This window comes from Sander vitreus, chromosome 15 (genome assembly GCF_031162955.1).
Source record: "Sander vitreus isolate 19-12246 chromosome 15, sanVit1, whole genome shotgun sequence".
NCBI classification, from domain to species: Eukaryota; Metazoa; Chordata; class Actinopteri; order Perciformes; family Percidae; genus Sander; species Sander vitreus.
The window spans coordinates 16,032,391-16,060,259 of NC_135869.1; the positions used below are offsets into that span (position 1 = coordinate 16,032,391).

General features: G+C 40.3%; 1 protein-coding gene across 3 annotated transcripts; it reads right to left on the bottom strand.

Annotated features, from left to right (window-relative positions):
• pbx4 (pre-B-cell leukemia transcription factor 4) lies at positions 1-27,809 on the bottom strand. Of its 3 annotated transcripts, none has more exons than XM_078270535.1 (9): positions 26,922-27,808; positions 24,479-24,592; positions 22,806-22,879; positions 7,318-7,562; positions 6,539-6,729; positions 6,275-6,410; positions 5,907-6,063; positions 899-985; positions 1-92 (listed from the first exon to the last, which is right to left on the bottom strand). In XM_078270535.1, exons 1-8 carry the CDS (start codon positions 27,104-27,106, stop codon positions 942-944), a joined length of 1,146 nt encoding a protein of 381 aa, XP_078126661.1. In that variant the 5' UTR covers positions 27,107-27,808; the 3' UTR covers positions 1-92; positions 899-941. The 3 variants fall into 3 exon arrangements, with proteins under 3 accessions (XP_078126661.1, XP_078126664.1, XP_078126663.1); XM_078270537.1 differs by having other exon boundaries at positions 28-119; positions 26,922-27,809; XM_078270538.1 differs by lacking the exon at positions 24,479-24,592 and having other exon boundaries at positions 26,922-27,801.
• Positions 27,810-27,869: the final 60 nt, after the last annotated feature.

The following is a 27,869-nucleotide window of genomic DNA, read 5'->3' on the forward strand; positions in this document are numbered from 1 at the left end:
AATCAGTTGGAGGTGTCGGAGTGGACGCTACCAGGAGGACCGGGAGGAGAGGTGACCGAGGGGGGGTTGGTGGTGTCCTGCCAGCTGTTAGCCTGAAAACAGTCAGGGAAGAGAGTATTCTGCATGAAGAAGGAGTTTTATAATTAGTAGTCTACATCAGCTGTAATTGTGCTTACAAGCCAAATGATGCAGCCATAACTTGGCTTACTGGTTGCAGACAAAAATGTATTCTAAGAACTACCCATCTGCTAAAACATGTATCAGCAGATTACATTTAGTGTGTTTTCATGCACTCAAGTAACCAGGTTACTTAAAGAAATCAGAATGTATATGTGTATGTATACTTTGTACAGAAATTGGCTCTCGGGAGAAATCTAGCTGGGGAAATAGTTTTTTTCTAATCCACTTCCCCCGACTACAGAAACCAGATTTCTTGTTTTCTTGATGTTTCAGAATTCAGCTTACTGTAGAAAGCTGACTGTAACCCGGTTACTTAAGTGAAAGTAAACACGCTAATCTTTCAGGCCAACGTTATAAATGCCTAAATTAATGTCTCCTCTTAAATAATTTACCAGCATGAAGCAGCTATTGGTTTATTGTCACATCCCAGAAAGCATTGATTTAGTGATTTGCAAGTTAAAGAAGTCTAGATAAGAAAAATTATAATCATTGATTTTCTGAACAGCTGTCCAACAGCATTTGAATAACTATTTCAATGCACAGTTAAAATATTCTTTACATTTAAAAACAATCATTAAAATGCTGTTTAAACAATTGTGTAACATAGATAATTCATTCCAAGCAAACTGAGCAGAGCATATTCGCGAAGTATCCTCGCTACTAACTGCAAACCTCTTCATCTGCTACGCCACAAAAGGAGCTTTTAGTTGCTACTCACATCCAGGCGATGAGGGGTGTAGAGGCCACTACCAGACAGCTCCTCATAGCCGCCCGTCAGGTGTGTAGCACGGTGCAGGGTATCCACCTGTCAGAGACAAAACACAGCCACACATGTTTAGCACATTTAGACAACTGAACAGTTTTTTAAAAACTTTTTTTAACAACCACAAGCTGAACAGAGGAGTGATGGCGTCCACAAAGCTCTACTGTATGCATCATAGCCAGTCTGTATTACTGACTGCCTTCCTGCTAATGAACTCGTTTTAATAACGGCTGTTATGTGACCACTAGGGGCTTTCCGACCTGAGGGACTTTTGCAGTTCTTAGAACTAAACGTTCCTAGAACACTTTTCGTCGTGTTCCGTGTGTGTTAAGTTCCTCTGGCCGCAGTAGCGTACTTTTTTAGCTCCTACTTCAGAGCAGGGTCTTTTCCCTTTTCCTAGGTGTACTTGACTGGTCGAACTTATAAGTCACGCCCACTGCCAACTTGGAACTTGCAGACAGAGCAACAACGGGACATTTTTAACAATCTTATTCATCATTAAATTCACTTCTGACAACATTTTAGGCGAGAAATTAACCGTTTAGATTTCGACTATAGGCAGTCTTGCCGAATTGACAATTTGCTTCAAAGTTTTCGGAGTTGAGAGGCTCCATCAAGTGAGGCGACAGCCAGCAAGCGCCTGCCCCGGCCTCTAGCTCGTCGCTCGGCCAGTCTTGCTCAGACACCTCGCTGTGAGCTGGAGGTCTCTCAGACCGCTATAAATAAGAGGCTTTTTTATTTCGCCGTTGACAGTTCGTTTGTTTAAATATCACAACACATGTGGGACCTGTGGTTAACTGTCTTTTCAGAGTTCAACACAAGCGTGTCCTGTGGCTCGCCGACCGTCACACACACACACACACACACACACACAGCGCAGCAGGCAGAGGCGGGGTCTGTTCCGAGTATAATAAAGCCCCTTCTGTGTTGAGCAAAACATTACGTGAATTACTACGAGAATGGACGGAATGCGGAACTCGGAAAAGTGGACTGATGCTGAGGTGCAGGCACTGCTGGCCATGTACGGCCTCCTCCATGCTGCTTTGTTGTTGTAGTAGTATGTGGCGCTAAGGTCTAGTGACGGTGCTATAAAGACCGTTGCCGTGCTTGCGTCACTCCCTTACCCCTCCTACCAGTCCCTATGGCCACTTGGCCAGTGGGAATGCAAACGGAAAAAAAGGATTTTGGTGGAGAGTAGTTCTTAGAACTGCTTAGAAGTGTACTTTTCCTCTAAAAAGTACAAGTACTATCCGGTCGGAAAGCACCTATTGGGGCTCACCCATTAACTTCAGTCTATTTAACCACTTCTGCTCTAGTTTCTTTCGTGAAATGAAACACCGCAACTGAGGCCAAAAGCCAATCTTAAACCTTTGTTGTTTAATTCCTAGACTATTTAGCGCTTACCAGCAGAAATCTGTGGACTCCTCCAGAACAACAAAACTGGATATGTCGATTAACGGACAACAATCACAAGGACAGTTAAGTTTGATGACATTTCTACATAAGGAGGTTAACATATGGAAAGATGGGATGGAAAAATGTGTGGAAAGGACAGAAAAAAAAAACAAGGACTAAAAAGGCAGGTAGCTGTTGAAGGTACAGGACAACCTAGAGGTAGTGAAACGGACCATTAATCAGAGGGGTTGCGGGTTTAATCTGCAGATATTCCAACTCTATGTTGACAACTACAAGAGTCTTAAAGGTCCTGATGTCCTATGGTATCTGGGCCTTCCAGCCCTGGTGCAGGGGTTCTGTGCCGACGCTGACCCTGTGCTCTCTTTGGGTAGGACTATGTATACATGTAACTATAGAGGGATATGCAACAACAAACTGACATTATTCCTTTTGAGTGATGCCATAAATTCCTCACGGCTCACTTTACAGAGCAAAGAAGGGTCAATTTGTGTTTGTTTGTGTTGGGAGAGGAGTTGATAGGATCAAAGGTAAAGTCAGGACGGGATCTGAGAGGTCGAGGTCAAAAGGAGCTAGACTAAGGGTAGGTATCCAGGGATTCTGGGTAGGTTAACAGCATTGAGGTCAACTCTGCAGCTGTCCTCAGTGCATACCTGCGGCTGTAGAGAGGGGGCGATGTTGAGACCCTCCCCGTTGAGCGAACGCAGGCCGAGGTAGGTGTTGCCTGTGTGTGACAAACTGTATGACCCCGGTGACCCTGCAGGCAATATATATATATAGCCAATATCCAATCAGCCCAACCACAGAGGTCACCATGGACATTGACCAAAAGAAGCTAATTCTAATAACCAGCTTCTATACGCAGGTCAATGTTCTCAGCCAGCTTGTTCTAAAAAGATAATTTTACAAGCATAATAGCCCAGCTTCTCATTAACATACATATCCGCTACACACAGCAACTGCTGAAATGTGTGTCTGGAAAATAAAAGCATAAAATAAGAGGTGTAATTACAATATTTGCAATCACACATTTGGAAGACATGAGGCATTTCACTTTGTGAACGTTTAAAGTCTACCTCAAACAAACTGCTGCTTAGAATGCCTGATAATGACAGAAATGTTCCAACAGTAGGATTCATTGCTCGTGTTGTGGTCTGCTTTACCCCACTTGAATCCCTCTCTACATCAGAACATTCTTGTTGGAAACCGAAAGGTTTACTACAGTTTTTAAAAAACGGTGTAACATTCAGATTACATAGTTTATTGGCTTGAATACTTTGTATAACCAATGTACAAAGTCAAATAGGTAGCTTGTGATGTACAATTTTGTGTCTTATAGTGCAAATTTACATAAAGGTACCCAGTGAATTGATGAAATTGATGTCTGCCCATAGAAGTTGCAGTCGTTTTGCATTTTAACACATACCACACACATACCCCATTAAAACAGAAGTCTTGATCTTTGGTCCAGAGCATCACAAAATACAGATTCAGTCCTCCCTGGGTTCACTTAAGGTGAACGTTAAGCCCATGGCAAAGAATCTAGGGGTGACTTTTGATAGCAACTTATCATTTGAGCAGCATACGAAAATTATTACCCAAGCTTGTTTTTATCAATTAAGAAATATTTCCAAAATTAGACACATGCTCATTCTCAATGACAGAAAAAAACCATACACGCTTTGATATCATCACGCCTGGACTACTGTAACTCTCTTTTAACCTGTTTAAACTCCCACTCAGTCTCACAATTGCAACTTATCCAGAACTCAGCAGCCAGATTATTAACTAAGTCTAGGAGGTTCTGTCATATCATTCCAATCTTAGCATAACTGCACTGGTTGCCTATTAAGTTTGGAATACATTTTAAATTGTTATTAATTACATACAAGGCCGCCCCATTGTTCCAGATTACATTACCCCTTATAGCCCAGTCAAGCCCCTATAATCAGCTATTCCACCAACCAGACTGAAAACTAAGGGTGACCGTGCGTGAATCTCGACTGGTAACGAAAGAGGAAATGGTTTATTTCGGACACCATCCAGTCTCTCGTACCTAGTATAACTTCTTATTTATAAAATGCGTTTTCTCTCACAGACAGCTTTGAGTTTAGTCACTAATAAAATATTTTAACAACCTGGCTGTCCAAAGTGGTCACCATTTATTTTGAGTACACTGAAGATAATAACCTACCTGGTCCATTCAGCTTCCTTAGCAAATTGGGGTTATTATATTATTACGTATACATTATGTGCTGTGTGTTAAAAAAAAGTTTAAAAATAAGAGAATGTCGCTTCTCGCTCTCGCTTTTAATCAGTCCGTTACTTTTTTTGAAAACAACTGAGGGGCATTCTCAGAGATGGACCTTTTTTATTTAATATAGGCTATGTATTTAATTATATTTCATTTACATGTGTTGCAGCTGTATATTTTCCAACAGGGACAGAAACCCTATCTTTGCATTTTATTTTGATCACAGTCTGTTTTAATAAAAGTGCTTGTGACATCTCACATTTGGCTTTAACTTACAACTGAACATTTAGCCCACTTATAAGCCAAAAAATACAGAAATATGATTTTTGGTCCATATTGCCCAGCTCTAAAAGAAAATATGGCAGATGGACAGAAAGCACTTGAAGCAGACATCAGGTGAGTCCCTCTAATTGTAACTAATATCACATAACAACAGTTCAAAGTTATAAGGAAATGTTTGGAAATATATGTTAGAAAAGCATCTGACACACAAAATGGCACAAGATATCCAAGATATGACAAATCTTGGCTAACAGACAACCAAAGACCACGGCTACCCACACTGCACAATGCTCAGCTGTCTCGGATTTTATCATGACTAAGTGGTGTGCAGGACAATTTGTTAGGTCCGAGCAACAGACAACTTGAAGTGTCAAAAATTTAAAAAAAAAAAAAAAAAAAAAAAAATCTGTGATTAATTACTTGTATGTAGGGATGAAGTTGAAAAACAAATATGGATAGGAAACAATACAATCAAATGCTTTATTGTAAAATAATGTAGAGTAAATAGGCCACCCTAGAAACAATACTGCATATTATTGTCCAAATTTTAGAATATTTCATTTTCTTCTTTGTTAGATTTAGAATTCTTTATTTGATACCATTAATGAAAAGACAAATTATGCAGCCAAAATGTAAAAGTGGGCAATACTCTTAACAGCTGGCTTGTTGCAGCAGTATAGAATGAGTTAAGATCGTGTCTAGGTTTCTGATTACACAAAATAATATTACTGTATATACTGTGTTGGCTGAAGAAGACAACTGTTTACCAATGATTTCATGGTAAATAAATAGGACAATTTCACATGACTCTAAACACAGTGTGGGCAGTTGGCTAAGAGCACATCTGCAGTGTACAGTGTGGGTTTTCCTTTGAACAATCAAATCAGTCCTTCATACAGTCATAGTGTGGTTCAATAGGGTTCAGTTGTGTGTAAGAATAAAGAACATGAAGAGGAAGTGAAGCCTGTTAATGACAAGTGGCAGTGCTTGTGGATGAGATTGAGCATGTGGTACCTGAGTTGGGCGTTGCTGGAGAGTTAGCCTGGCTAGCCTGCGCAGACACATTGGCAGCATCCACCGCCGTTTTAACTGCGTAGAGGTTCGCTTCCTCCTGGAACTTACCAATGTTCTTCTTGTAGCGTATTCTCTTGTTGCCAAACCAATTAGAGACCTGAGGGACAGATGGATTGTCAGATATGTGAATGCAGTGTTTCCTTTGCATTTCTTTTTTTTTTTTTTTTTTAAAGATGCTATAACGTATGTACTGAAACTGATCTTGAAACAATGACAGATGATACTGGGTTTAATAATCTCCACAAAACAGCTACTGTGTCCTTTTACTTATAGTAAAGTCCTGGATAATAGTGGTGTTGGCAATTCACCTGAGACACAGTAATCCCACACTTTTTGGCCAGTTCCTCCTTGGCTTCCTCACTTGGGTAAGGGTTAGACAGGTGGGAGTAGAAATACTCGTTCAGCACCTCTGTAGCTTGCTTGTTGAAGTTGCGCCTCTTACGTCTGACATACGGAGATAAGAGATAATGACCAACATGCTTGGAATGTACAGGTCTGACACAATTTCAACATGCTCAGATCACTTCAGCCCTCAAGAAAATAACATCTAACACACACACACACACACACACCTGGCGTCGAGGAAGCGTGAGCGCAGAATCATGACGGCCTCGCAGGTGCTCTGTTTGAGCTGCATCTGAATGGAGCTGAACTTGCGGTGGATGATGGCCACCATGCGCTCAATCTCTTTGGGAGAGATGGGCCGTGTGCGAGACTGTTCTCTCAGCAGGTTCATTACATGGTTGGTGAACTCACTACAGGCCTGTACCAAGGAGAGAGAGAAAGAAGTTGAATGTAAAAAGATAGTCCAAGCACAGATTGTGTCCAGTGCCATAACACAGTTTTGATGATGACATGCCTCGGCTGTCTGACTCCTCTGTTGATCAGCTGCCTTCATTATTTCTAAGAAAAATAAAGTAATGTGATTAATGATTATGTAATTATGTACTGACTGTTTAAAGGTCAAGCCACCTGGTATACACTTTGTTTGAATGATACCTGCAGACTCATCGCTGCCTCAGACATGTTGTGGTCGCCAATCCCTGCACACATTTTCATTACAACACTACAGCAGCTGATAATAAGAATCAAAATACCTCGAAACATGGAAACAGAAGTAATCAGTCTTCTACTGTTAGAATGAGACCCAAAGGATTTTATGCAACACTACAACAGCTTACTGTAGGTTTCCTTTCATTTAGCACAATATACTGTAATTTTTACCTGACTGACAAACAGAGCTACATAGGAATTAAGTTTCTTTCTAACTGACTGACCTAAATTCATCAAACATGTTAATATGTGTGGCTAACAGTATATGTTCAAGTATTTAGGTCTGCTCTGCACACACCTGCTCATACTTCTCCAGCTCTGAGTGATAGATCTGGCGGATTTGTGCAAGCTTGGCTCTGTAGTCGGAGTGTTCGATGCTGCTGTCAGTAGGTGAACCCCCTGCTGCTGCTGCAGCTGCAGCCGCTGCAGCCGATCCTCCACCCTTCTCTGGTCCTGACACACCCTCTGCTAGCAGCATGTTGTCCAACCGCATGATCTGGGGATCTGGGGGGTCCTCCTCCTGCACACCTCGTATACTCAGCACTGGACAGAAGAAGAGAGAAAGTATAGGAATTAGACAGGCATGGTCAACATTCACCAGTTTAAAAAACGTTTTTGTTACAGTCTGCCCAAGCATTTCTAGGGTTAAGAAACCCTATTAGTTAAAAGGTTTTTGAAAACTGACAGACAACACATTTCCCTTCAAGGACAAGGCTAATACTGTAGGTTCTAGGGGTTCATAGGAAGACACTTTATCACTGCTTATATTCAAAGAGGTGCAGCCCTGTCAAAACCCAGTCAAGTTTCTCCCCTGAGTCATTGCTATGAGCATCTGGCTGAATTTTCAATGAGCCTGAACTTCCTCTAAATCAACAGCAGAGGGCAGTGTGGTCCCTCTGTGGCAAGCTGCCAAAGGTTAAGGCATGAGGCATGGGACCAGTAATGGGAGTGCATGTGCTGTCACTATGAGCCCCAGTGGCCATAAGTATAGTTATCAGTTGCTGCTCTCCACCACTGCATTATACCAGGACCTCTGTCAGCCTGCAGCCATGCTCTCATCTCTCTCTTTCACACATACACACACACACACACACACACACACACACACACACACACACACACACACACACACACACACACACACATACACACACACTTACACTTACACTTACAGATACCACTCTGTTACTGAAAAGTTTAGTAGAGACAACCATCCGTTCTTCAGAGTCTAAAGGTTTTAACACTTTTCTCTTGCCCCTTTTGCTTCTCAATCTTTCAACTTCAGAAAGTAAGAGTAGAAACTTTGCATCACAATTCAATGTCTTAGCACGTTATTTACTAAAAGTCCCATTTATTTTGAAAATCATAACATGAAATATGTGGTTATTATAGTACCAATACACAAATTAAAAATAATTGGAAAATACAATCCACTATAAAGTGGCCTAGTAAAAATGTTACTTTAATTGCATATATTTAGTGCTTTTTATTGCTAATTCATTAAAAAAAAAGAAAAATATTATGATTGCTACAATGATTTGTTGATTAATCAATTAGCCAATCGAATGAAAATTACACAGCAACTATTTTAATAATTGAATCATTGTTCCCTACATTTTTTCAAGCAAAAATACTAAACATTGTCAAATGTGAGGATTCCCAGATCATATTACTGTAAACTGAATATCTTCGGTCACACAAATCAAGCAATTTGATTTTGAAATTACTTTTTTTTAAATTAAACAACCAAAACAAACAAATTAAACAATTAACCGATTCATCTAGAAAACAACCTGCAAACTAACCGATAACTAAATGTAATTGTTCGTTGCAGTCTGTCCACTTGCAAGAAGGAAAAATATCATCACCAGGATTATAATGCCAAGCTCAAGTTGGTGTACAAAAGTAAAGTGTATGAAATGACCATATAATTGATGAAATGTTTGTAAACTAATATGGAGACCTATGCTAAAATGTGAATTGTGAAATATTGGTTCAGTCACAAACAGTAGTGTGTTCAGATTTATGTTGATCTTTATAACTGGAGACTAAATTAAAAAAGGTAAAAGCCAATTTAAACAATGGTAAAACCAGACAGGATTCTGAAGGAGACAGACGCTAACAATATGGATGACAAGATTAATCCCAGTGGAAACTGGGTTAGGCGTTTGTCCTCTTTAAGGATTACGCTAGTTAGTCAAAGCTCGTCATCAAAGGTTAGGGGGTGCATGGGCTCATTCATATCGTCTCTTGTTAGCACTACTTTTACAATGATTTGTATGTTGCTGTCAAAGTTTTCCCGAAGAGTCAAGCTGAAAAAAAAAGTTTTTTTATCCATGGAACAGTCAGTGCTAAGAAGAATGAGTAGAGCTGTACTGTAGCACTAACAGATGTGAAAGAAATGAGGACAAAACAGTTTTGCTTAAAGTTTCCAAGTGCTACAGAGCAGATGAGTTTTCACTTTTTCAAACTTCATTTGATAAATGGGTCTGTTCCACCATTTAAGGCCTCTTATAGCAAAGCGTCCAACTTTCCCTCCCCTTTTTTTCTTGTTCCTTCTTGCCTTTTTCTTTCCCTATGCTTAGGTCTCTTCTCTCTCCAAGGCACATTCCTGCTCTGCTGCTCCCCCATCTCAGGGCTCAGGAATGCAGCAGACCCAGCCGCCTGAACTAATGACCCTGATTTGCCCATCTCTTACCCTCCTCTTTTTCTTTCCTTTCAGTCATTCACAAATGATCTCTGCACTTCCTAACCAGATAACCTATAGCTAAATTATTGATCAAGAGGTATTTGTTTTGTACCTAATTAATCTACATGATTATTTGGATACTTTGCCTATGCTCTGATGGCGGTTACAGTTTTGTGTACACTGACAAAATTTAGGCCATTCTGCTGCGGACAGCTCGGATTGTATGTAGTCATGTGTGGGGTTGATCTTCACTGCCCATTCAATAGTACAACTGAGCTACAGTGAAGAGGGCAACTGGGGCTCTTGAAGCTTCTCACCTCTACCCCCTCCCTCTTGCCCCCACTCCTCATTATGGCCCCCAGCTGTAGCCTAATGCCCCCTACATTCCCCTAATTACTCCAATTAAGCTGTGATTACCCACAATTGCACTCATGCACAGTCTAGTGGCCTAGTAGTATTATAGCAGCTGTTGAGATGAGTTTAGATAATGCACATAAAAAGACCATATGACATGGATGCAGGTTAAAAAAAAAATAAATAGTCAAAAAGGCTTTGACTAACAAACCAACCATGAGACCTTCTACAGGTCTGAGAGCTGGCTGGCTGTTTTGCCAAAATCTAAGCAGTGTCTCCTTTTGATCAACTAGCTCCAGACATTGCTGCTGCGCCAGTTCTGTTACAGAGAGACTAAAATTCAAAATGCTTTAAGTAATGATACTTAAATTCACTTTTTGTTTTTTTAATTAGGAAGACATCTTAAGGCCCACAGCCTGCCACTACAGCTCTTAGAAATCACACCATTATGCACACGTTACCACCCTAGCTGGGCTGTGTGGCATTGAGAGACGGAGCGAGCAACACATACTATGAAATATTCAGGGTATCCAGCTGGGCTTTCACTGCATACATAATCATTCTCATTTCTGCACAGCCAATGTTGAAACGGTGTGCTGTGCAGACACAACACACAATATATGAAGTGGTGCAGGTAAGGGTGAATAACCTCACCAATAGTGTAATGCTGTACATTAACTGTAATGCCTTCCACACATAGGGATAGATAAGACTTAAATGCAGTCAGTATATCATTGCTCAGCTCACAACACAAGCTTTATCCTTGTCTGTCTTTTCCCTCGCTAGCATCCCCTTTTTCACTATGTCTCCCCCCAACTCACATCCCCTCCCCCCTCTCCCTTTCAGCGCACCCCCACCCACCTCCCCTAGTGCCCCCCTCCCTCTGTTCTCCATTTCAGTCGAGTTCTCCATGTGAGCCGCAATCCCTCATGCTGTCAGCCCCCCCCTCTCCCTCTCTCTGTAGACAGACAGGATTAGCATTTTAATTGCATCAGCTCCCTTGGGTATTCTCAGCCTTTCACTGGGAGAGAGCAAGGGAGCGGGAGAGAGAGAGGATAGAGAAGGGAAAAAGGTAAGGAGAGAGAGGGTAGAAGGAGAACCAAGGAGAATTGAAAAAAGGAGTCACAGGAGAAGATATGTGTGCGAGAGAGGAAGAGACAGAGAGAGAGAGAGAGGCAGCAGAAATATACACAATCCAGAGTACAGACGTGCCAGAGAGCGAGTGAGCCAGAAAGAGTGAAAAGATAGGACTGTGAAAACATCAGTTTTTCCTTTCATTACAGACAGAGAATTCAGATAAAGAGAATGGGCCAAAGAAAGATGGTTTTCACAATGAAAATATGCTATATGAATATGCAAATGTATCTCGCAAAAACAAATCTCAACTGCAGCTCTGGAAATATGATAGGTAAAACCCTGTATAAGGATTAAAACGGTCTGCAGGATATAAAATAGTGTCTGGGCAATACAAATGTAGCTCTGGAAAAAAAGAGCTGGGGCCAATCTGCCTATATTAAAGTACTCTTTCGGATTTTAACTCTTAAAAACAAATGAAAAGGGAAGAACACATTTCTTCCTGTACCATGCACACCTTGTGGATAGTGGCTTAAAACCCACTAGGTTGAATTTGCTTTCTAGGTTTCATAAAACATAGCTCTAGAACAGAGATGAGTGGATTTAGAGAAGACAGAGAGCAGTTTCATCAAAGTCCTGGACATTTAAATCCATGCAGTGAAATACAAACTTCACGTTCATTATGCCCATTTAGACACCCAGTAAAGTCTCAAATCAAATGTGCTCATATTACAGCTAACAGTCTTAGCAATCTGAGTAGGAACCTTGATGCCAATGACCTTACAGAATCATATGTTGTAACAATTGATTGTCAACTTTCATAAAAACAAGTACCTCTGTGCATACAGTATTTTGATTTACCATGCCATTTCGGAAGAATATGGGTTGCTCAAAAAAGTGCTTGGGTGAATAAAATGTTACCTTGGGCGAGTTGTAAGATATGGCATTAAAAATGAATAATTTCCCTGATGGGCTTTTTGCCAAATGGATAATGGGAAAAGCAAAATGTCTACTGCAAATTCAACATAAAAAGCATGTATGTGTGTGTATATATATATATTCATTCCTACTTTAAGCAGCTCACACTAATCAGCATCTGTTTGGGTTGTTCACAGGAGTCCTGTTGCATGCAGCCCCCCACTTTGACTGACACACACACACACACACACACACACACACGTGTAAATTGAAGAACTCACACCTTGGGCAAACAACACTTCAGTCCAACACATCATTAATCAGCCCTTAATTAACTAAAGAGGCTTCGACCCGCGAGCGATGACTACATATCGTGTACCCCCTTATATGGTCAAACACAAACACACACTAATAACGGATAGATCCCTTTGGGTCGTCATTTAATCTGCATAAATATAAGGCAATAAATGATCTACAATGTCTATCATTTATTTGCATAGTTTTAGCAAAGTATTAGAAACATTTTCCTGATAAGTCTTTCCAATAGTTTTTGTAGGTCAAAAGTAAAAGCAGGCAGAAAAACTAATTTAATCAGCGATAAGTTATATTTAAGTTTAAGAATACTGACAATGCCATAGTTAGAAATTATATAAATGCAGTAGATTTAAAAGTAACAGATTTAAAAAGAACCTAGGAGGATACAAATTACTACCAACTTCCACAAGCAGTAAATTGGTGCACATGCGATTATGATCAACACATACTCTATTCCTTATGTTTTGAGTCACTCATAATATTAAAATTAAAAATACCAATTAAAACTTCAATCCCCTAAAATAAGACAGTATACTCAAAATGTCCTATATTGTGCATTTGCATGGATAAAACGATGGGCTTGTGACCAAAAAAAACATTTGGCTTCAGTCACTGAAGCTTACCAGCCTTTGGCACGCAAATTCATGGACAGTATTAAACAGATCTCAAGTTGCAGGGAGTATACTGGTATTTGCTCATAGCTTGTGTTCAACAGTAATCTGAGAAAAGGGGATTCAATTTGGAGCATACTGCCAGCTTAACTAGTAACGGACCACATATTGATGTTATTTTAGGTGACTGAGCAATAAATGATATTTTTCAAGAAAATGTTTTGGTGTAAATATGGCATACGTGCTAAAAGGAATCAAGTTTGAAGGGTTTATTAAACATTGTTAAGCCCCTGTAACTACATCTCCAACATAATATCTCCAGTCTAGTGCAGTTCTGCACACAGAGAAAAACGCGAAGAGACATGAAGAAAGAATTTGAAATGTCACAGGAAGAAGAAGAGGATGACAAAGAGCACCTTAGCAGGAGGCTTGTTAAAGCACTGCTAGTATCTTCCCCCAGTCAACTCTCATCAGGCCAGCTGCCTCCTGTGCTCATTAGCACAGACTCTTAAGGAGCTCCTAAAGACTTTGTGAAAAATGAACGCTCATTTGAGAGGTCGTTAATTTGCACTGTTATGCAAATTAGGTGGCAATTAAGCGATAGATCAGAAGAGCAGTGCCCATTTATAACAAGTGAACAAGCATTTTGACACAGTCAGATGGTGCCAGAGAGAGCTGAGGCTACATGGTTAGTCTGCACAGGTCCAATGTACCAGCTTAGTAAGGACTGAAATTACTGTGTCTATAATATGTCTGGCTGGTCAGGATAACAATTTACCAGTGGTTTTACAGAAGGGTATTCTTAATTGGCTTTGCTAACCTTTACACAAACAAATTAATACACAAACTGATGGAAACCCAAACTAATCATCCTCACACAATATGGATTTATTCATTAGCAAACAGTACTATTACATCAATCCATCATCCATTTATCCTAATCAAGCGCGCCACAATCTTAAAAAGGAGCAGGGGCTTTCCAGTATCTGCAAGACACCAATGCAGCCCCCCCCTCCCCCCCTCACTAGCTGTGATGTTTCTGTCTCTCCCCTGCATTTATGACATGGTGTGAAATACACAAACATACAGTCTCGGACAGCAATGCGCACTACTGTAGAGGGGTGGAAGGCTCCCATCAATTGTAATTAATCCTTAATTAGTCAGGATTAGGAGCTAGGCTCCGACACTCCCCACCACCACCAAACTAATGCAATCCAGCTGAGACCACATTTACATATCTTTAATTAAAGAGACGCCGGCTTCTTTTAAGACCAAAGCCTAAAAGTAGTGTGAGAGGCATAGACATGCTGAGAGGGAGGGCAGATGAGATGAAGAGGTAGGAGTCCAACCTGTGGGTGATCATTGACCACAAACACATTTTTATTTAATTCTGTTTGATTTCAGTTTGATCTCCCTCTTATATATTTTTTTAAACCTCCTATCATCCGGTTCAACTATTACATTAAGAAAAATTGTTGAATAAGTTTAAATTGTTCTTAGTTAATTAGATCAGACAAAAAAATCCTAGAGGGTGCATTTGTCCTAATATAAACATGCAATGCATTAGCACAATGCTAGTCAACTATTAGAGATTTTTTTAACTCAATCATCCATATCCAGCTATTCTGATCCCCGTCAAATACTAAGTGACAGCACAGCCAAATCACTGCTCTTGGTAAATCATGGCAAAAATCATGTTGCAGCCGTCTTGAAGGTGAACAATTCCACTGAGTTTTTTCCATCCTACAACACACTTCAGACAGCAGTTTCCCTTGTCAATATACAGAGGCCCAGTTCCTACAGGAATAATACCACATGGGGAAATCAGTTGGCCCACACACCATTAGGCTGAAGGTTGGGGTGCTCTGCCTCCCCACTTTGAGTTGGGCGGTGGTAGTGGTGGTGGGGGGGGGGGTGTCTGTCAGGGCCAGGGGTCTGTGTGATATTAGCCGTCTGCCAATCTGGTTTGGGGAATGGACACCAAGTAATTACTCCTGCTCTTACTGCCTCATCAATCTCCCTGTATCGCTCCTGCATCTCCCCCCCCCCCCCAAACACACTATCTTTTTTCGTTCTCTTCTGCAAAGGGGCCGAGGAAAGAAAAAAAAACGATTGAGTGGCAGGACACCACAAACAACAGAATCCTGAAAAGCCAATGAGATAATCCAGCACCACTGCATAGTGAGTAGTGTTGGGACTAACACGTTACAATTTATTTAATTTGTTTAGTTTTATACCGTCATTGACTGCAACATTTACAAAGGCATTCAATGTATGTTAATTCCTGTTGACATCCCTGTCATGTTGACCAAAAAGTTGCCTAGTGTATCGCCACCATAATTGATGATTTAACAGACAGCAGCTGGCTGACATTATTGAATGTTTTAAATGACACCGCAACCACGAGAGGTCCTTGGGCACATAATTGTGCACAAAAAATGAGGCTGATGGGTCCAGCAGTATGCAAGATTAGCTTCGGACAGACAGATACACACGTACACACGGCTGACCGCATGACCGACGGAAATAATAACAGTACTTAAATAAAAAGCACATTACCAATGGTATTAGGGATGCACGATATATCGGCATTTACATCAGTATTGGCCGATGTTAGTTTTTTTTTTTAATACATCGGCCCAATGAGCAAAACTGGCCTGATGACAACAACCGATGATTATTTCCGTCTAGCTGCCATTGTTTGTTTCAGGGCGGCGCTGGTTTGGTGTTTTTTTTTTTTTGCTTTTTTTTGGCCACACACAGTTTGACATTTAAAAAGGTAACATTACTTTTTGGTAGAAGTAATCAGTAAAGTAATTTAGTAACTTTTTTTTAATGAGGTAACTAGTAACTAACTAATTACTTTTGTTTAGTATCTAGCACAACACTGATAGAGTGTAAATACAAAACTGACTCTATAAAATGTAAAACCGGAGGACTTGACGAAGTGATAAGTTAGTGTGGCTGTACAAAGGTGGTTGGCATATTTTTGTTTTAAATCCAAGTGATAGTAAAACTGACTGCAAGTTTGGTAGCTTCACATAGGTTGCATTTCTACCACAAACATGTTTTTATCTTGTTGCTGCTTTTGGCTTAAAAGGCAATGTATGCTTTCTCTCATAAAAATATCATAAAATACTTCCCACAGGTTCCTACCAACTCATTAAATTGTATGGCTCTGTTCCAAATTGAGCTCTTTGAAAACTAATAATAATTAAGTTGCTTTAATGAGGCATGTAATTTACTAAACTTGATGTACTGTAGTCTGTCAAAGTCCATGGAATACAAACCTCTAAATCAATCATGTGATGCCCAATGGGTTTTTCCCAACAAAAATGGAGTGCTACCAACAGGATTAACACTGGTGTGTGATGCTTTGTTGTCAACGTTCATGAATGGCCTCTTAAATTAAAATAAAAACAAATTTAAATGAGATTTGTTTAGTGTTTATTCTTGCTGTGAATTAACACATGGCAGCTATGTGTGACTTGGTGTTTTTACAACTACAATCAGGCTGTAATTCAATTAACAAGTAATTGGGGCTGTTTTGTCGCTGAAATGGTATTTAGACAACTTGAGTGCTGTGAATGCCAAAGTAATAAGTGGATTAAGAACCTTACATTGTTTGCAAAAACATTACGACCCCAAGGCCAATAGGCTGATTTAATAAAAAATTTTAATTGTTAGGTTACTCTCTGAAAGGGTGTGTGGTTGTCGACAGGCTAACAGAAAACATAAGGATCCATTCAGATAAAACTTACACTACAAAACACAAAGGGATTGGGCTGCACAATTAATCTAATCTCAATCGCGATGTCACTCTGTGCGATTACATAACCGCAAAAAATTCTATATAAGTAAACAAAAAGGTGTGCTGTGTGCGTGACACTCTGTGTGCGCAGCAGTTTCCATGTTGCAACACCCATCACATTAATAGTATTAACAACAGATAAAGCCACCGTGTCTAAAGAAGCTTGGTGTTTACTGTTAACTCACTTTACATTGTCTTTGCTGTCTCTTTTTCCTCAAGCTTTTCTTCTTCTTATGCTCTTTAACTTTGTATGTTCAAGTTAAAAAATACACATTTTGAAATTTTTGTAGCTTCAAATAATATAAGTTAAAATATTAAGTTTACAAAATGTGTTTGTATTAATTGATAAGATCTAAATAAACAAGAGAAGCTTTTACATTAAATGTAACCAGAAATAGCACTGAAAAACATAAAACAGAGAGCGAGTTCATAGAGTTGGCTAAATCTCACCATTCATCCATCTTGTCAAAACATTAATAGGATGTGATGATAGGTTGTCAGCTAGCCGCTTTGCCAACATACTAGCTAAGTGCTTCTGGCTCTGCTTGCAGGAGGCATGAACTGTGAGATTTTGGTGCTTGTAGGTGTTTAGAAAAATAAGACATTTCCACTCAACAACATAAATATCTCAGTCAAATTAAACAAACATTACAGGACGGATCTTCATTTTCAACCAAATACTCACCATTTGAAGGATCAGGCAATGTATGTGCTCTTAAAAACCAACTCAGAGGCTGGTCAGATAATGCACAGGGAGAAGGGAGTGGGCCTGTGGCAGAGGCAAACAGCAAATCCCCAGTGTCCCAGAAACATTGTTAGGACACTGGCACAACTAGGCACCTAATCAACTGGCTCAAGTTAACATCACACTGGCTACAGGCCATCAGGCTGTCCTTGTTGTTAAACCCTCACTGTTGTTGCAGTGGGATACATGGCCAATATGTGAATATGCGTGATGGTGTACAGATACATTCATATCATAAGAATGGTGAATTGCATGTCAGCTTTTAATAATAAGAGGTGACAGAGCTAGCCATTTTAATCTTAAGCTAGGTTTATAATCGCCGTGGTGTTCCCCGGTGCAAGGTGCGCAAGCCAGAAAATGACATCACCACGGCCAGTATAAAGGGTCCGCGAATTGTCGCGGCACATTGCTGTGCACTTCTGAACTACTGTAACTCGGCGCACGCTGCACGTTCCATTTCAACATGGTCGGCTGAGAAACATATAGAAACATCTGTATGATTCTTCATGTAGAGACCAAAGAGACAGTCAAATGGCCTAGCATTTGTGGTAAAAGCCACTAGACCAAGAAAAGAAGAGGCATTTTGCTGGATGGTGTGGAAAAACATGAGAGATTGCTTTGTCAAAGCTGAAAAAAATGGTCTCATTGAAAGAGTGTTTGTAACATTACCTTCAGTAATTTTGACTTGGAGGTAAGTGACAGTAACATAAACACACAAATGCAATGTTTGGTAGTATGTCGGTGTTTACCATGGATGTGTTCACTACTGTTGCCAGTTGTGAACATCTACTTCTTGAATATACACAGATTATTTTGTTTGTATTGGTGAATACTGCAACGAACAATGTGTTAAACATCTCCATGCATGCTCGCACGCCACCTATAAAGGCCTGCGCCACAATTTTACGCGCAAATATAAACAAAGCTTTAAATTAGGTAAGGTGCCTGCCAGTTTGCCACTATTTCTAAACAGCCAACTAGCAGCATTATCCCAACGTTGTTTATCAGACAGCTTATCAAGATGAGTGACAAGTGTTGGGGTGTGAACTTGTCCAAGTAAGGAGGAGGAGGAGGGAGAGACTTGCAATAAATTAAAAAAAAAAAAAAAAAACAGAAAAATCTGTATAGCTTTAATTCTGCTTGAAAAACTATTTTTATGTTAATTTAAAACCTGTCCAAAAATAAACAACTGGGAATGTTCAGGCTTGAAAGAGAGGGACTTAAGCAGGGTGACAGGATAGAGTGAGTGACAGATTTATTGTTGTCATGTGTAAAGCATTAGGAATGCATAAAAGTGAGGAGAAACACCTCAAACATGCCCAAACTAAATGAAAAACTTCTGAGAGTAGCTGCAGTGGCTGTTCAGAGATTTTGGCATAAGCTGTCCCATTGCACCAAGAGCTATTTTTACAGCAAATACCCATGAGAGCGAGAGAGAACAGAACTGAGTTGAAGCAAAGCCACTGGCACTCAACTTTGATCATTTCCCATCTCTCTCAAAGTGCTTTAATTTCTTTTTTGGAGTGTATCTTTAAAAGAGTATTAACAAGAATCAAATTTCACGCAGACAGAGGTCATGTCTAATGTGAGAGCTCAGTACAACACAGGCACTGTTGTAAAACGGGGGTGTTTTGGGGTGGTAGGGTGGGGGGCACTGGCATTTGCGCAGAACATTTCCTTTACAATGAAAACAATCTAACCAACTGCAGCACTCAGAGGAATTCACCTCCCATCCCCCACACCCCACCTCCACAACCACCACCATTAAATTACCATATCAAAGCCCTGAGTTCAGAGCAAGTCTTCTCTTTCAAGAATGGGAGCGAGGCAGAGGGAGGGAGGGGGAGAGGACAAGACCGAGGCAGTAGGAGTAGACCCAAGACCGAGTTTGCTTTTATCCTTGTTCGGTGTGTGCGTATGTGTGTAAGAGAGACAGAGTGTGTATGTGAGTGCCGACACAAGTGTATGTTTGTTAGTGAAAAAAGACCGCAGAAAATCTGTGGAGATACTAGAGGACTACTGATTGGGTCTTCCAGAAGCTGCACTGAAGAGAAGTCAATTCACATTCCACAGGCACATAATGGGGCCTGCAGGGGATCTGATGGAGTAGCAGAGAAATGCCAAAGCAGGTACACAGTGCAGTTAGGAGGGCACTACGTGGCAGATGGCCAGCAGAGTACAGGCAAAGCCTAAGATCTCTATATCTCATAGTTGGCATATTCTCCTCAAGCCTTAATCTTTTGTTAACCTACCTCTATGCATTGGTTGTTTTTCTGCTCAGCTTACTGTAGGAGTACTCACAAACCCTCTCTCTAGTTTGTTGGGAGACTAAATGTAAAAATCAAAGTGAATGGCATTAGGATAAATAAGACCACTGGTTGCCTGGGAAACAGTGTAGCCTGCCCCACTCACTCAAGCCTAGCCTTTACTTTTGTCCAATCACTGGAGAGCAATAATACATTATTGACAGAGGGCCACAACAGGCAGCAGTGCAGCATTTTCAAATTGTATTTGAACAAGAGAGGTTTTGCTGTTAGAAGATACACAAGGAAAGTGAAAGAGAGAAAAGCACACAGAAAGACAAGAATGGAGCGAGACTGCCAGAGTGAGAGGATTCAAAAACGCACCCCATTTACACCACCATAACCATCAATCTGCCATCCATCCCAGGCCTGCGCCTTTGAACCACACAAAAAGCTGACTCGAATAGCTAACAAGATGAGAATAAGTAGCATGTTTACTTGTAATAATTTTATGAGTAAGAGCAAATCTAAGATATTTACAATAATTTCTATCAGATCATGTGTATTTAAGCATTATTTATCAAGACAGTGTCAGCATTATTTCTTGTTGCTTTGCATGTTGTGTTTGGATGTAGGTACTACATTGATATGCATATCAATACACCAATACACCCTACACACAATTACCCTACACGGTGTGGTGTAGCTGTTTTAACAGTGAAAAGAACATCTCTTTGTACTGAAATAGCATAATAGTGTGAATGTAGATTTTTATACCTGCTGTCACATTGCTGTGCAGGTTTGATTTTTTTAATCTAATAATTTGGATATGGTACTTTGTAGTAGTGGTATTTTATTATTACAGTGTTTCCCCTACCATTATATTTTTGGGGGGGTATTGTTTTAATTAATTAATTATTTATAATAAATATATAAATAAATAGATATTAGGAAATAAACTTGACATTTTTAAACATAATTTCCCTTAATCATGTATCGTTTATCTTTCAAAGATGGTGCATTATTCACTTCAGTTGTAGCATACGGAGTTGCGGCATAACACATTTCCAAGAACACAACAACAGTGGAGAGGCACCTATTGGGAAATTCTGGGCCGATACGATGTTTAAAATAAAAAATGTGGCCAATAGCTGATGTTTTTGTTGTTATTCCCCCTTTTGTGCCAGGGAAACAAATAAGAACAAAAAAAAAGAAAAGTAACTGTTTAAGTCATTCTGCATTTTTATTAAACTATCTTTGAATGAGCACAAATTTAACCATACAATGTATGACCCCGTTTCCACCTGGTATTAAGCTCCGATCTGAGTATCGGATCTCAAGCGGACAGCTCTAAGTACAGGTGAAAACACTCTCAGGACACATTGAGATCCGATCTCAAAAAACACATTTGGAGGTGGTTTGACCCGCATGTGTCCATATTCTAATAGCAGTGAGAACGGGAATGTGTCCTGTGTCCACATTAAAGACTGCCTACTCAACTGTGAGCGGAAATACGTACTAAGTATATAGTAAGTATTTCTTATGTCACAGCAATTGCTGTTCTATAAAGCCTCGGCCTCCCTCGATGGCAACTATTTTCATACATTTTTATCCCAACCTTTAACCCCAAAGAGATATTATTCATGTGCAGTGATAGATAAAATGTAGGTTAATACTGAATGAGTTCTTTTGTTCATTATTATACGTGTATCATTAGTCTTTTGTAGAACCAAACCTATGGGGGGTTAGTGGTATGAAACACTTGTGCATAATATATTTGGTACCCCTAAAATCGCATTTGGCCCCTGACTGACCCCTCCATTTGAAATGGTCTAGAACCGCCACTGTGTCACAGAAACCACTAAGTAAATTGTGCGTTTTGGATGTTTCACATTCTACTGCCAGGTGGGAACACACGTACCTAGAGCTGTCTACTTGTAATCGGATCACTTAGGACGGATGTTAAAACCAGGTCAGAACGGGGCCTTTGAAACAGCCTTTAATATAAACTTCTTTCTAATGAAAAATATGCTACTGTTGTCCAAGTCCGACCACAAAGACCCAACACATTTAATCAGTGCAAAATTGATGCGACACAGATACACATTGGCAAATATATCTTATTTTCAGGCTGATGGCAGTCAACAAGGCGAATATTGGCCGATACCGATGTTCAGCCAATGAATCAGTGCATCCCTAAACACCGTCCAAAGCAAAAACCGAAGCAGTCAAAAATAAGTTCTTTTAAAGAGAGCAACTTGGTGGCCAAGGCAACACAAACGCTGCCTCTGGACCACCAGAGAAGCACAGGAGCTGACCGAGTAAAAGACTGCGGTCAACCTAGCCGTCTCCGTGGTCAAACCAGCTGCCACTAAAGTAAGAGGGGTTTTAGCTGTCATCACCACCTCTCTTAGACAGGTGATCAAGGGCAAACAATGAATATAGTAAATACCGCTGTGACATTCAACTAACTGTAAGAGCCTGTTGGTTACATCATTCATATATTTTGTCACATAACGTGACGTCATCTCAAATGATAATTGACAGGAATGCAGAAATGTTAAACCAAGCAGAGTACATTTCTGCATTCAGGTAAAAATGGAAAACAACATTGCAATCTGATAAATAAGTATGTGAACTCAGAGTTGTTAGCTTGTTCTGCAGCAAGTTCTTTTGTCTGACTCAAGTTTCAAAATGCACCGATCCACTAACATTAGTTTCAGCTCCTCAGTGTGAAGTTTGGACAGCAGCCAAAAATAGGTCAAGTTTCTATAATTACTAGGCCAAAATAAAAAACAGTAATGCATATTTAGAATGATCTTGAACCAAAGCATACACAATACATGCAACTAAATCAGTTCTATAATAATTAAAATGAATATGCAATCAATGGAGTTTTCTGCAAGGCCATTAAAAAAGTAACTTGGTGCCAGGGAAAGTGGAAAAAAGGCACACTACTCTCAACACTAGGTTACAACCTGTGCAGACTGGAGAACACAAAGAGAACGAGTGAAGTAGAAACTTACCCGTCTTCTCTTTGATCTCACAGAGAACGCTGAAGAGGGCTGGCTTCATTCTGTGACAGTTCAGGGCATGCTTCCTGTAAGAGAGAAGAGGGAATAAGAGAGGGAGAGAGCGAGGAGGATTACAATAAACAGACCTCCATCTCAAGTCATTCCATGTCCTCCCCCATAAAACAGGTAGAGGAGTTGTATTTACTATGCATACAGCATTTCAAGAGTGTAGTGAAACACAGCAGGACAGAGCCATGATGTTTAAAGGCATTTTCAATTGCCAAATGCCATTGTCAGTGCAGAAACATCCCTGATGCGTCAATCTGAACTAGCAAGAGTAATGTTGTCATTTGGATGCTTTGCACTGTGGGACAGGTAATGATGCCAAACCTCAAGGTCATCATTACTGAGCACCAGATTCCAAAGTTATTACACAGCAATCTAATTTCTACCTCTTACACAAAGACTTGCTCCATAAAAGAAGATGGCGAGTTGATAGAGAGGATTAGGATTAAGTTGCGATTATAATTTAATCAGACACATTCTCTTTATTGCCTAACAGGCTAATAGCAATTAAAAGAGAAAGGGCAAAACTTCTAGAGTTCCCTGTAATCAAATCAGAACACCTTAGCAAGAAAATGTCCTGCTAATACACATCCATGCACCCACATACGCCCATACATCTTACTTGTGTATTAAAACTTGTAAAACTGGAATGCTGTAGTAAAGCCCTATTCTTAATACAACCCTAAATAACTTGACACTATAGTCTCGGGGGTTAACTGCTATACTGACTGATTGTGCACAGTGCACACCAATTAGATCAGAGAGGGGTGTTACTGAGTACATACACAACTGTTTTAGAAGTAATGTCTTTCACATTCAAAAACGTATAGAAAGGCACACATAACAAAAACATCTAACTGCATGCAATACAAGCATGCTACACCCGTGTAGCTTATGTTCCTCCATTATTATTGTGATTGTCAGAGAGGTGTTGTTTAACTCTATAGTTACTGTGTGGCCATAGTTTGCAAATGTTGCAGGGTTGTTGTCATATTGCATCATCTTGTAAAAAAAATGTTTCTTTAAATGTGTGCACCCCCTGTATTTTAATGACTAGTTCTATAGATGAAAAAACAAGCATATTGATGTGTTCTATGGACAACAGGCATCATTTACTGCAAAATCGATATGGGTGACAACAATTGGGAAAAGTGCAACATACAGTTCAAGTTTAGCTGAAAAACAAAACCACCATGAGGCCTCCGTTTCTGATGAGTATGATTTTGGGAAACATGAAAAACCTGAAGATCACCCTGAAATAAAGAATTTATTTTACAAATAACATTACTAACAACACAAACACAACCACAGATGAACATGATTTGGCTACACCTGACCTCAACACCAATTCCAGTTGTGAATGTCCACTGCAGTATTAATGAGGGGACTATGGGGACTAGCAAATAGTGCACCTACTGTTTACGCCACGAAAGACTGCCTTTCTGCGAGAATACTCTATGAGGCAGTATCATGTAAAGAGTTATGTGTCTAGCATTAACGATGTCATTTTGTCCACCAATTCTGTCACTGCTGGATTGAGTTGGGGGGAGGGCTGCCTTTAGCATGGAGGGTATGAGCAGGAGGGGGAGAAGGAGGTGCTCATGCGGTCCTGTACTGACCTGTGCTGGAAGTTGAGTGGCAGGCCACCCCCTGCCATGCCCCCCCCTGCTCTCCCTCCCTCTGTGGGGTCGTCTGATCCACCCCAATGCGCCGGCGATTCCTCTGGCCAGCATCTGAACATATGGCGACAGGGTGAGAGGATGAGGGTGGATGGTGCGCAGGAAGTGTACTCTGCAACACCGAGTTCTTGCGCTGCCCTGACCACTCCCCATCCCAACACACTGCCACCCTGCACGACAAGGGCGTAATGCTCATATGTGAGCCATCACATTAACTTGTGACCCATGACCAAGGAAAAGTGTGGGTGACAAACTTAATCGGAGTTAAGAATGATGTTGATAAAGAATGTACATTTTAAGTCATACCAACTGTTAAAAATTATGAAAACTATTTCTAACAACAGATGGATGTTACAATTAGTGTAGTTCTGAATTCTGGTTATGTTTTGTCCTTTGAACAGTGAACCTGAGAAGCAAATTAGCAAACAGCCTAACAATTCCACACTTACGCAAGCTGGTCCATCAACTAACGCTAAAATCATACTGTTCACAAGATGAGTATTTTACTATCATAACTGTCTTAAATGATTATATACATACTATTCACACGACAGCAGCAACGATTTGAGCTGTACATGCCCCACAATTTGCATCAAGTCCACTGAACTGCCAGTAGGCTGCGTTCTTTTTAGTATTAATCCTGCTCGTACATGGCATGAAGAGGACATGCTCTGAGTGGGAGTTTAGATCAATATAAGCATACAGCAAGGACACCTCTGGCACTTCCGAAGCCTCCACACCTTTAGTTAGTTTTTCAGAATAGCCTGTTAACATCTAATAATAGGTCGCTATATGATTACACTGTAATTGGCCCTTTAAATCAAAATTATTGAAATTGACATTATTTGTTTCACTATAGTACAACCTTTTGTAAATGATCTTCACAAATCATAAAGAAGAAGAAAAAAGACTGGGAGAAGAAGAAAAATAATACACTGCAATAAATATTCCAAAGCAAAATTATGTGCATGTGTCAACGAAAAAAGGCCTGATTAAGTCCTCAAACTTGTTCCGAAGAAAAGGTAATATCCCAGTGTTCATAGGCTGCTGGTATAGCATCATCCCTCCCCCTCACCACCATCTCATTAATAGAAACTCGATTTGTGGACAGCTGCACTCGCGTACACATTATAGGAGAATTGATTGCACCCAGCACACAATGAAAAGGATGAACACCAGGGAGGGAGGGAGTGAAAGAGGAGTGAATTAATTAAGAGAACCAGGTGGTCAAATGTTGGGTGGAAAATCACTGGCTAATGACACATCACACTGTGGCCACAGTCTTGCAGTGGACGGTTGTCTTTTGTTGAAATACTGTCGCTTTATCTGAAACTGACCTTATGCTCCTTGAGCCACATGGCAAATGAGTGCGGGTCAGTTGCTCACTGCAATTCATACTCTTCACAATAATGATACGTAAAATACTTAACACAAACATTAAGTGACGAATCATATGAATGGATGATTGCTGTCATCACACAGACAGCACTGGGCTGATACGTGGACAACAGAGTAAACCATACCCATATGTATCAGCTCATTTGCATTTCAATGACTAATGTTGTTATCGACACTCATTTGATGTAGAGCGGCATTTGAGATTACATGTTACAATTAGACAAATCTAATTTGCCATAGTCTGATTAGTAATATGTGAAAGCTTTGGCAAAACGACCAGAATACATAGTTTCACTCCGATAGCAACTTCAAACATGCACAATCGTAGAAAGCATTTAGTGTGTTGTTGACGTACTTCTTGGTAGTTTTGATAATTAGTTTAAAAAGTAAATTCTGCGTCACTAACGGATATTATATGAGCCAATGGGAAGATGACAAAAACTCACGAAAAAGATTTGTTTTCTTTATGCATGGGTTGATGAAAGAACAAAACATATACTGCTATGCCCTAGCGACTCTATTTTTTCTTAAACCAAGAGATCCAAGCATGCAAACACAGCTTTGGTGTTAGGCAAGTGGTTGTGCATTTTATATAAACCATTGTCACAGACTTGATAGGGAATTCGAACTTTTTAATGTAACACTTCATTGATATACCAATTGAGATAAACGTTATCGCCCATTTTCAAACAAGTAAGCATGTTTACAAACTACAGTACACAATAAAGCACGATTTGAAGTAACAAAGAACCTCATTTCAAACTACAACAGCACTGTAATGTGGGTGTTCAAGTTATTATGTATCTAAATGTATTGGCAACGGATTACAATGTAACGTGAAGTTGCATTAATGTTGCAGTAAGCATTACCTTAACTTACGTGAACGTTTAACAGACAAGCTTGAGCCCTAAAGCAAAAATAAGACACATACAACGCACTTTAGCTTAGCTTTCATGTGTGGAAAATGGCTCTTCGCCCGTCTTACCTGGCCTGTGCTTCGTCCAGGCTTTCGTCGGTGATGGCCATTATTTGCTGTAGGATATCCCCTATGTCTTGTTGAGGTTGACCAAGAGACTGCTGTTTCCTGACCGAGTCTGGGTCACCGACATCGGCTTGTGCTAGTCCACCGAGTCCGGTGAGACCCGTCAGCATCCTGGTCTGGTCATCCATACTTTCAAAGAAAACTCGCCGTTTTCCTCAGTCGAAGACTACACACAAATAGCTAGCCTGTTAGCTAGCCAGCAAAGTATATTCTACGACAAATCATGCAACACGTTTTACCGTACCTGACAGCAACGACAAGGAAATAGTTAAGGGTTGTTGTCATAAAACAGATCGCACAAACACGCTTTACATTTGCTTGTGTTTTTCGCCTCAAGTTAATAAACGCGGCCAGGCTAACGTTAGCTAACTACCGAGTGAAAAGCAGCTAGGTTAGTAGCCGTAGCCCAGCAGAAAAGCAGCAGGGACACACATGCACAGACTGTGTGAGCTTGCCAACAGCGCCTCGCACATTTTCGAAATTAAAAATTTAAAACGAAATATATATAGCAATAGACGAACACTCTTGTCTAAAAATAAAACTCTCCAATTCAAAAAAAGAAATAATACACGAATGCAGCGACTAAGCTTTCGGACCGACTCGCTCCAATCAGAAATCCCCTACCAAAACAGACTAAGGTTTGCCGTTTGCCATTGTTGTTGATGTCGCGCGAGTATGTGGGACGTTCTGGGCTGCGCGAGCAGTGTGCGTCGCGTGACCATTGAACTCCGTAGCACCACAGAGCGCGATCTTGCGGGTGGGTTAATCGGTATACTATTAGGCTATATAAATCCAATAGATACGTTTCAGTATTAGCTGGTGCAATGTTGGTAACAATGCATCAAACATTAATTTTGTAACACAGTAACCCTATAACTGTATTATTCCTCC

Excerpts from the sequence above, each read along its gene's own strand:
- pbx4 (XM_078270535.1), bottom strand. The coding sequence starts at position 27,106 with ATGGATGACCAGACCAGGATGCTGACGGGTCTCACCGGACTCGGTGGA. Across the intron at positions 24,593-26,921 it reads CTGGACGAAGCACAGGCCAG|ATGCTGGCCAGAGGAATCGC; the intron begins GTAAGACGGGCG and ends CCATATGTTCAG. Across the intron at positions 7,563-22,805 it reads TGAGATCAAAGAGAAGACGG|TGCTGAGTATACGAGGTGTG; the intron begins GTAAGTTTCTAC and ends TCTTCTGTCCAG.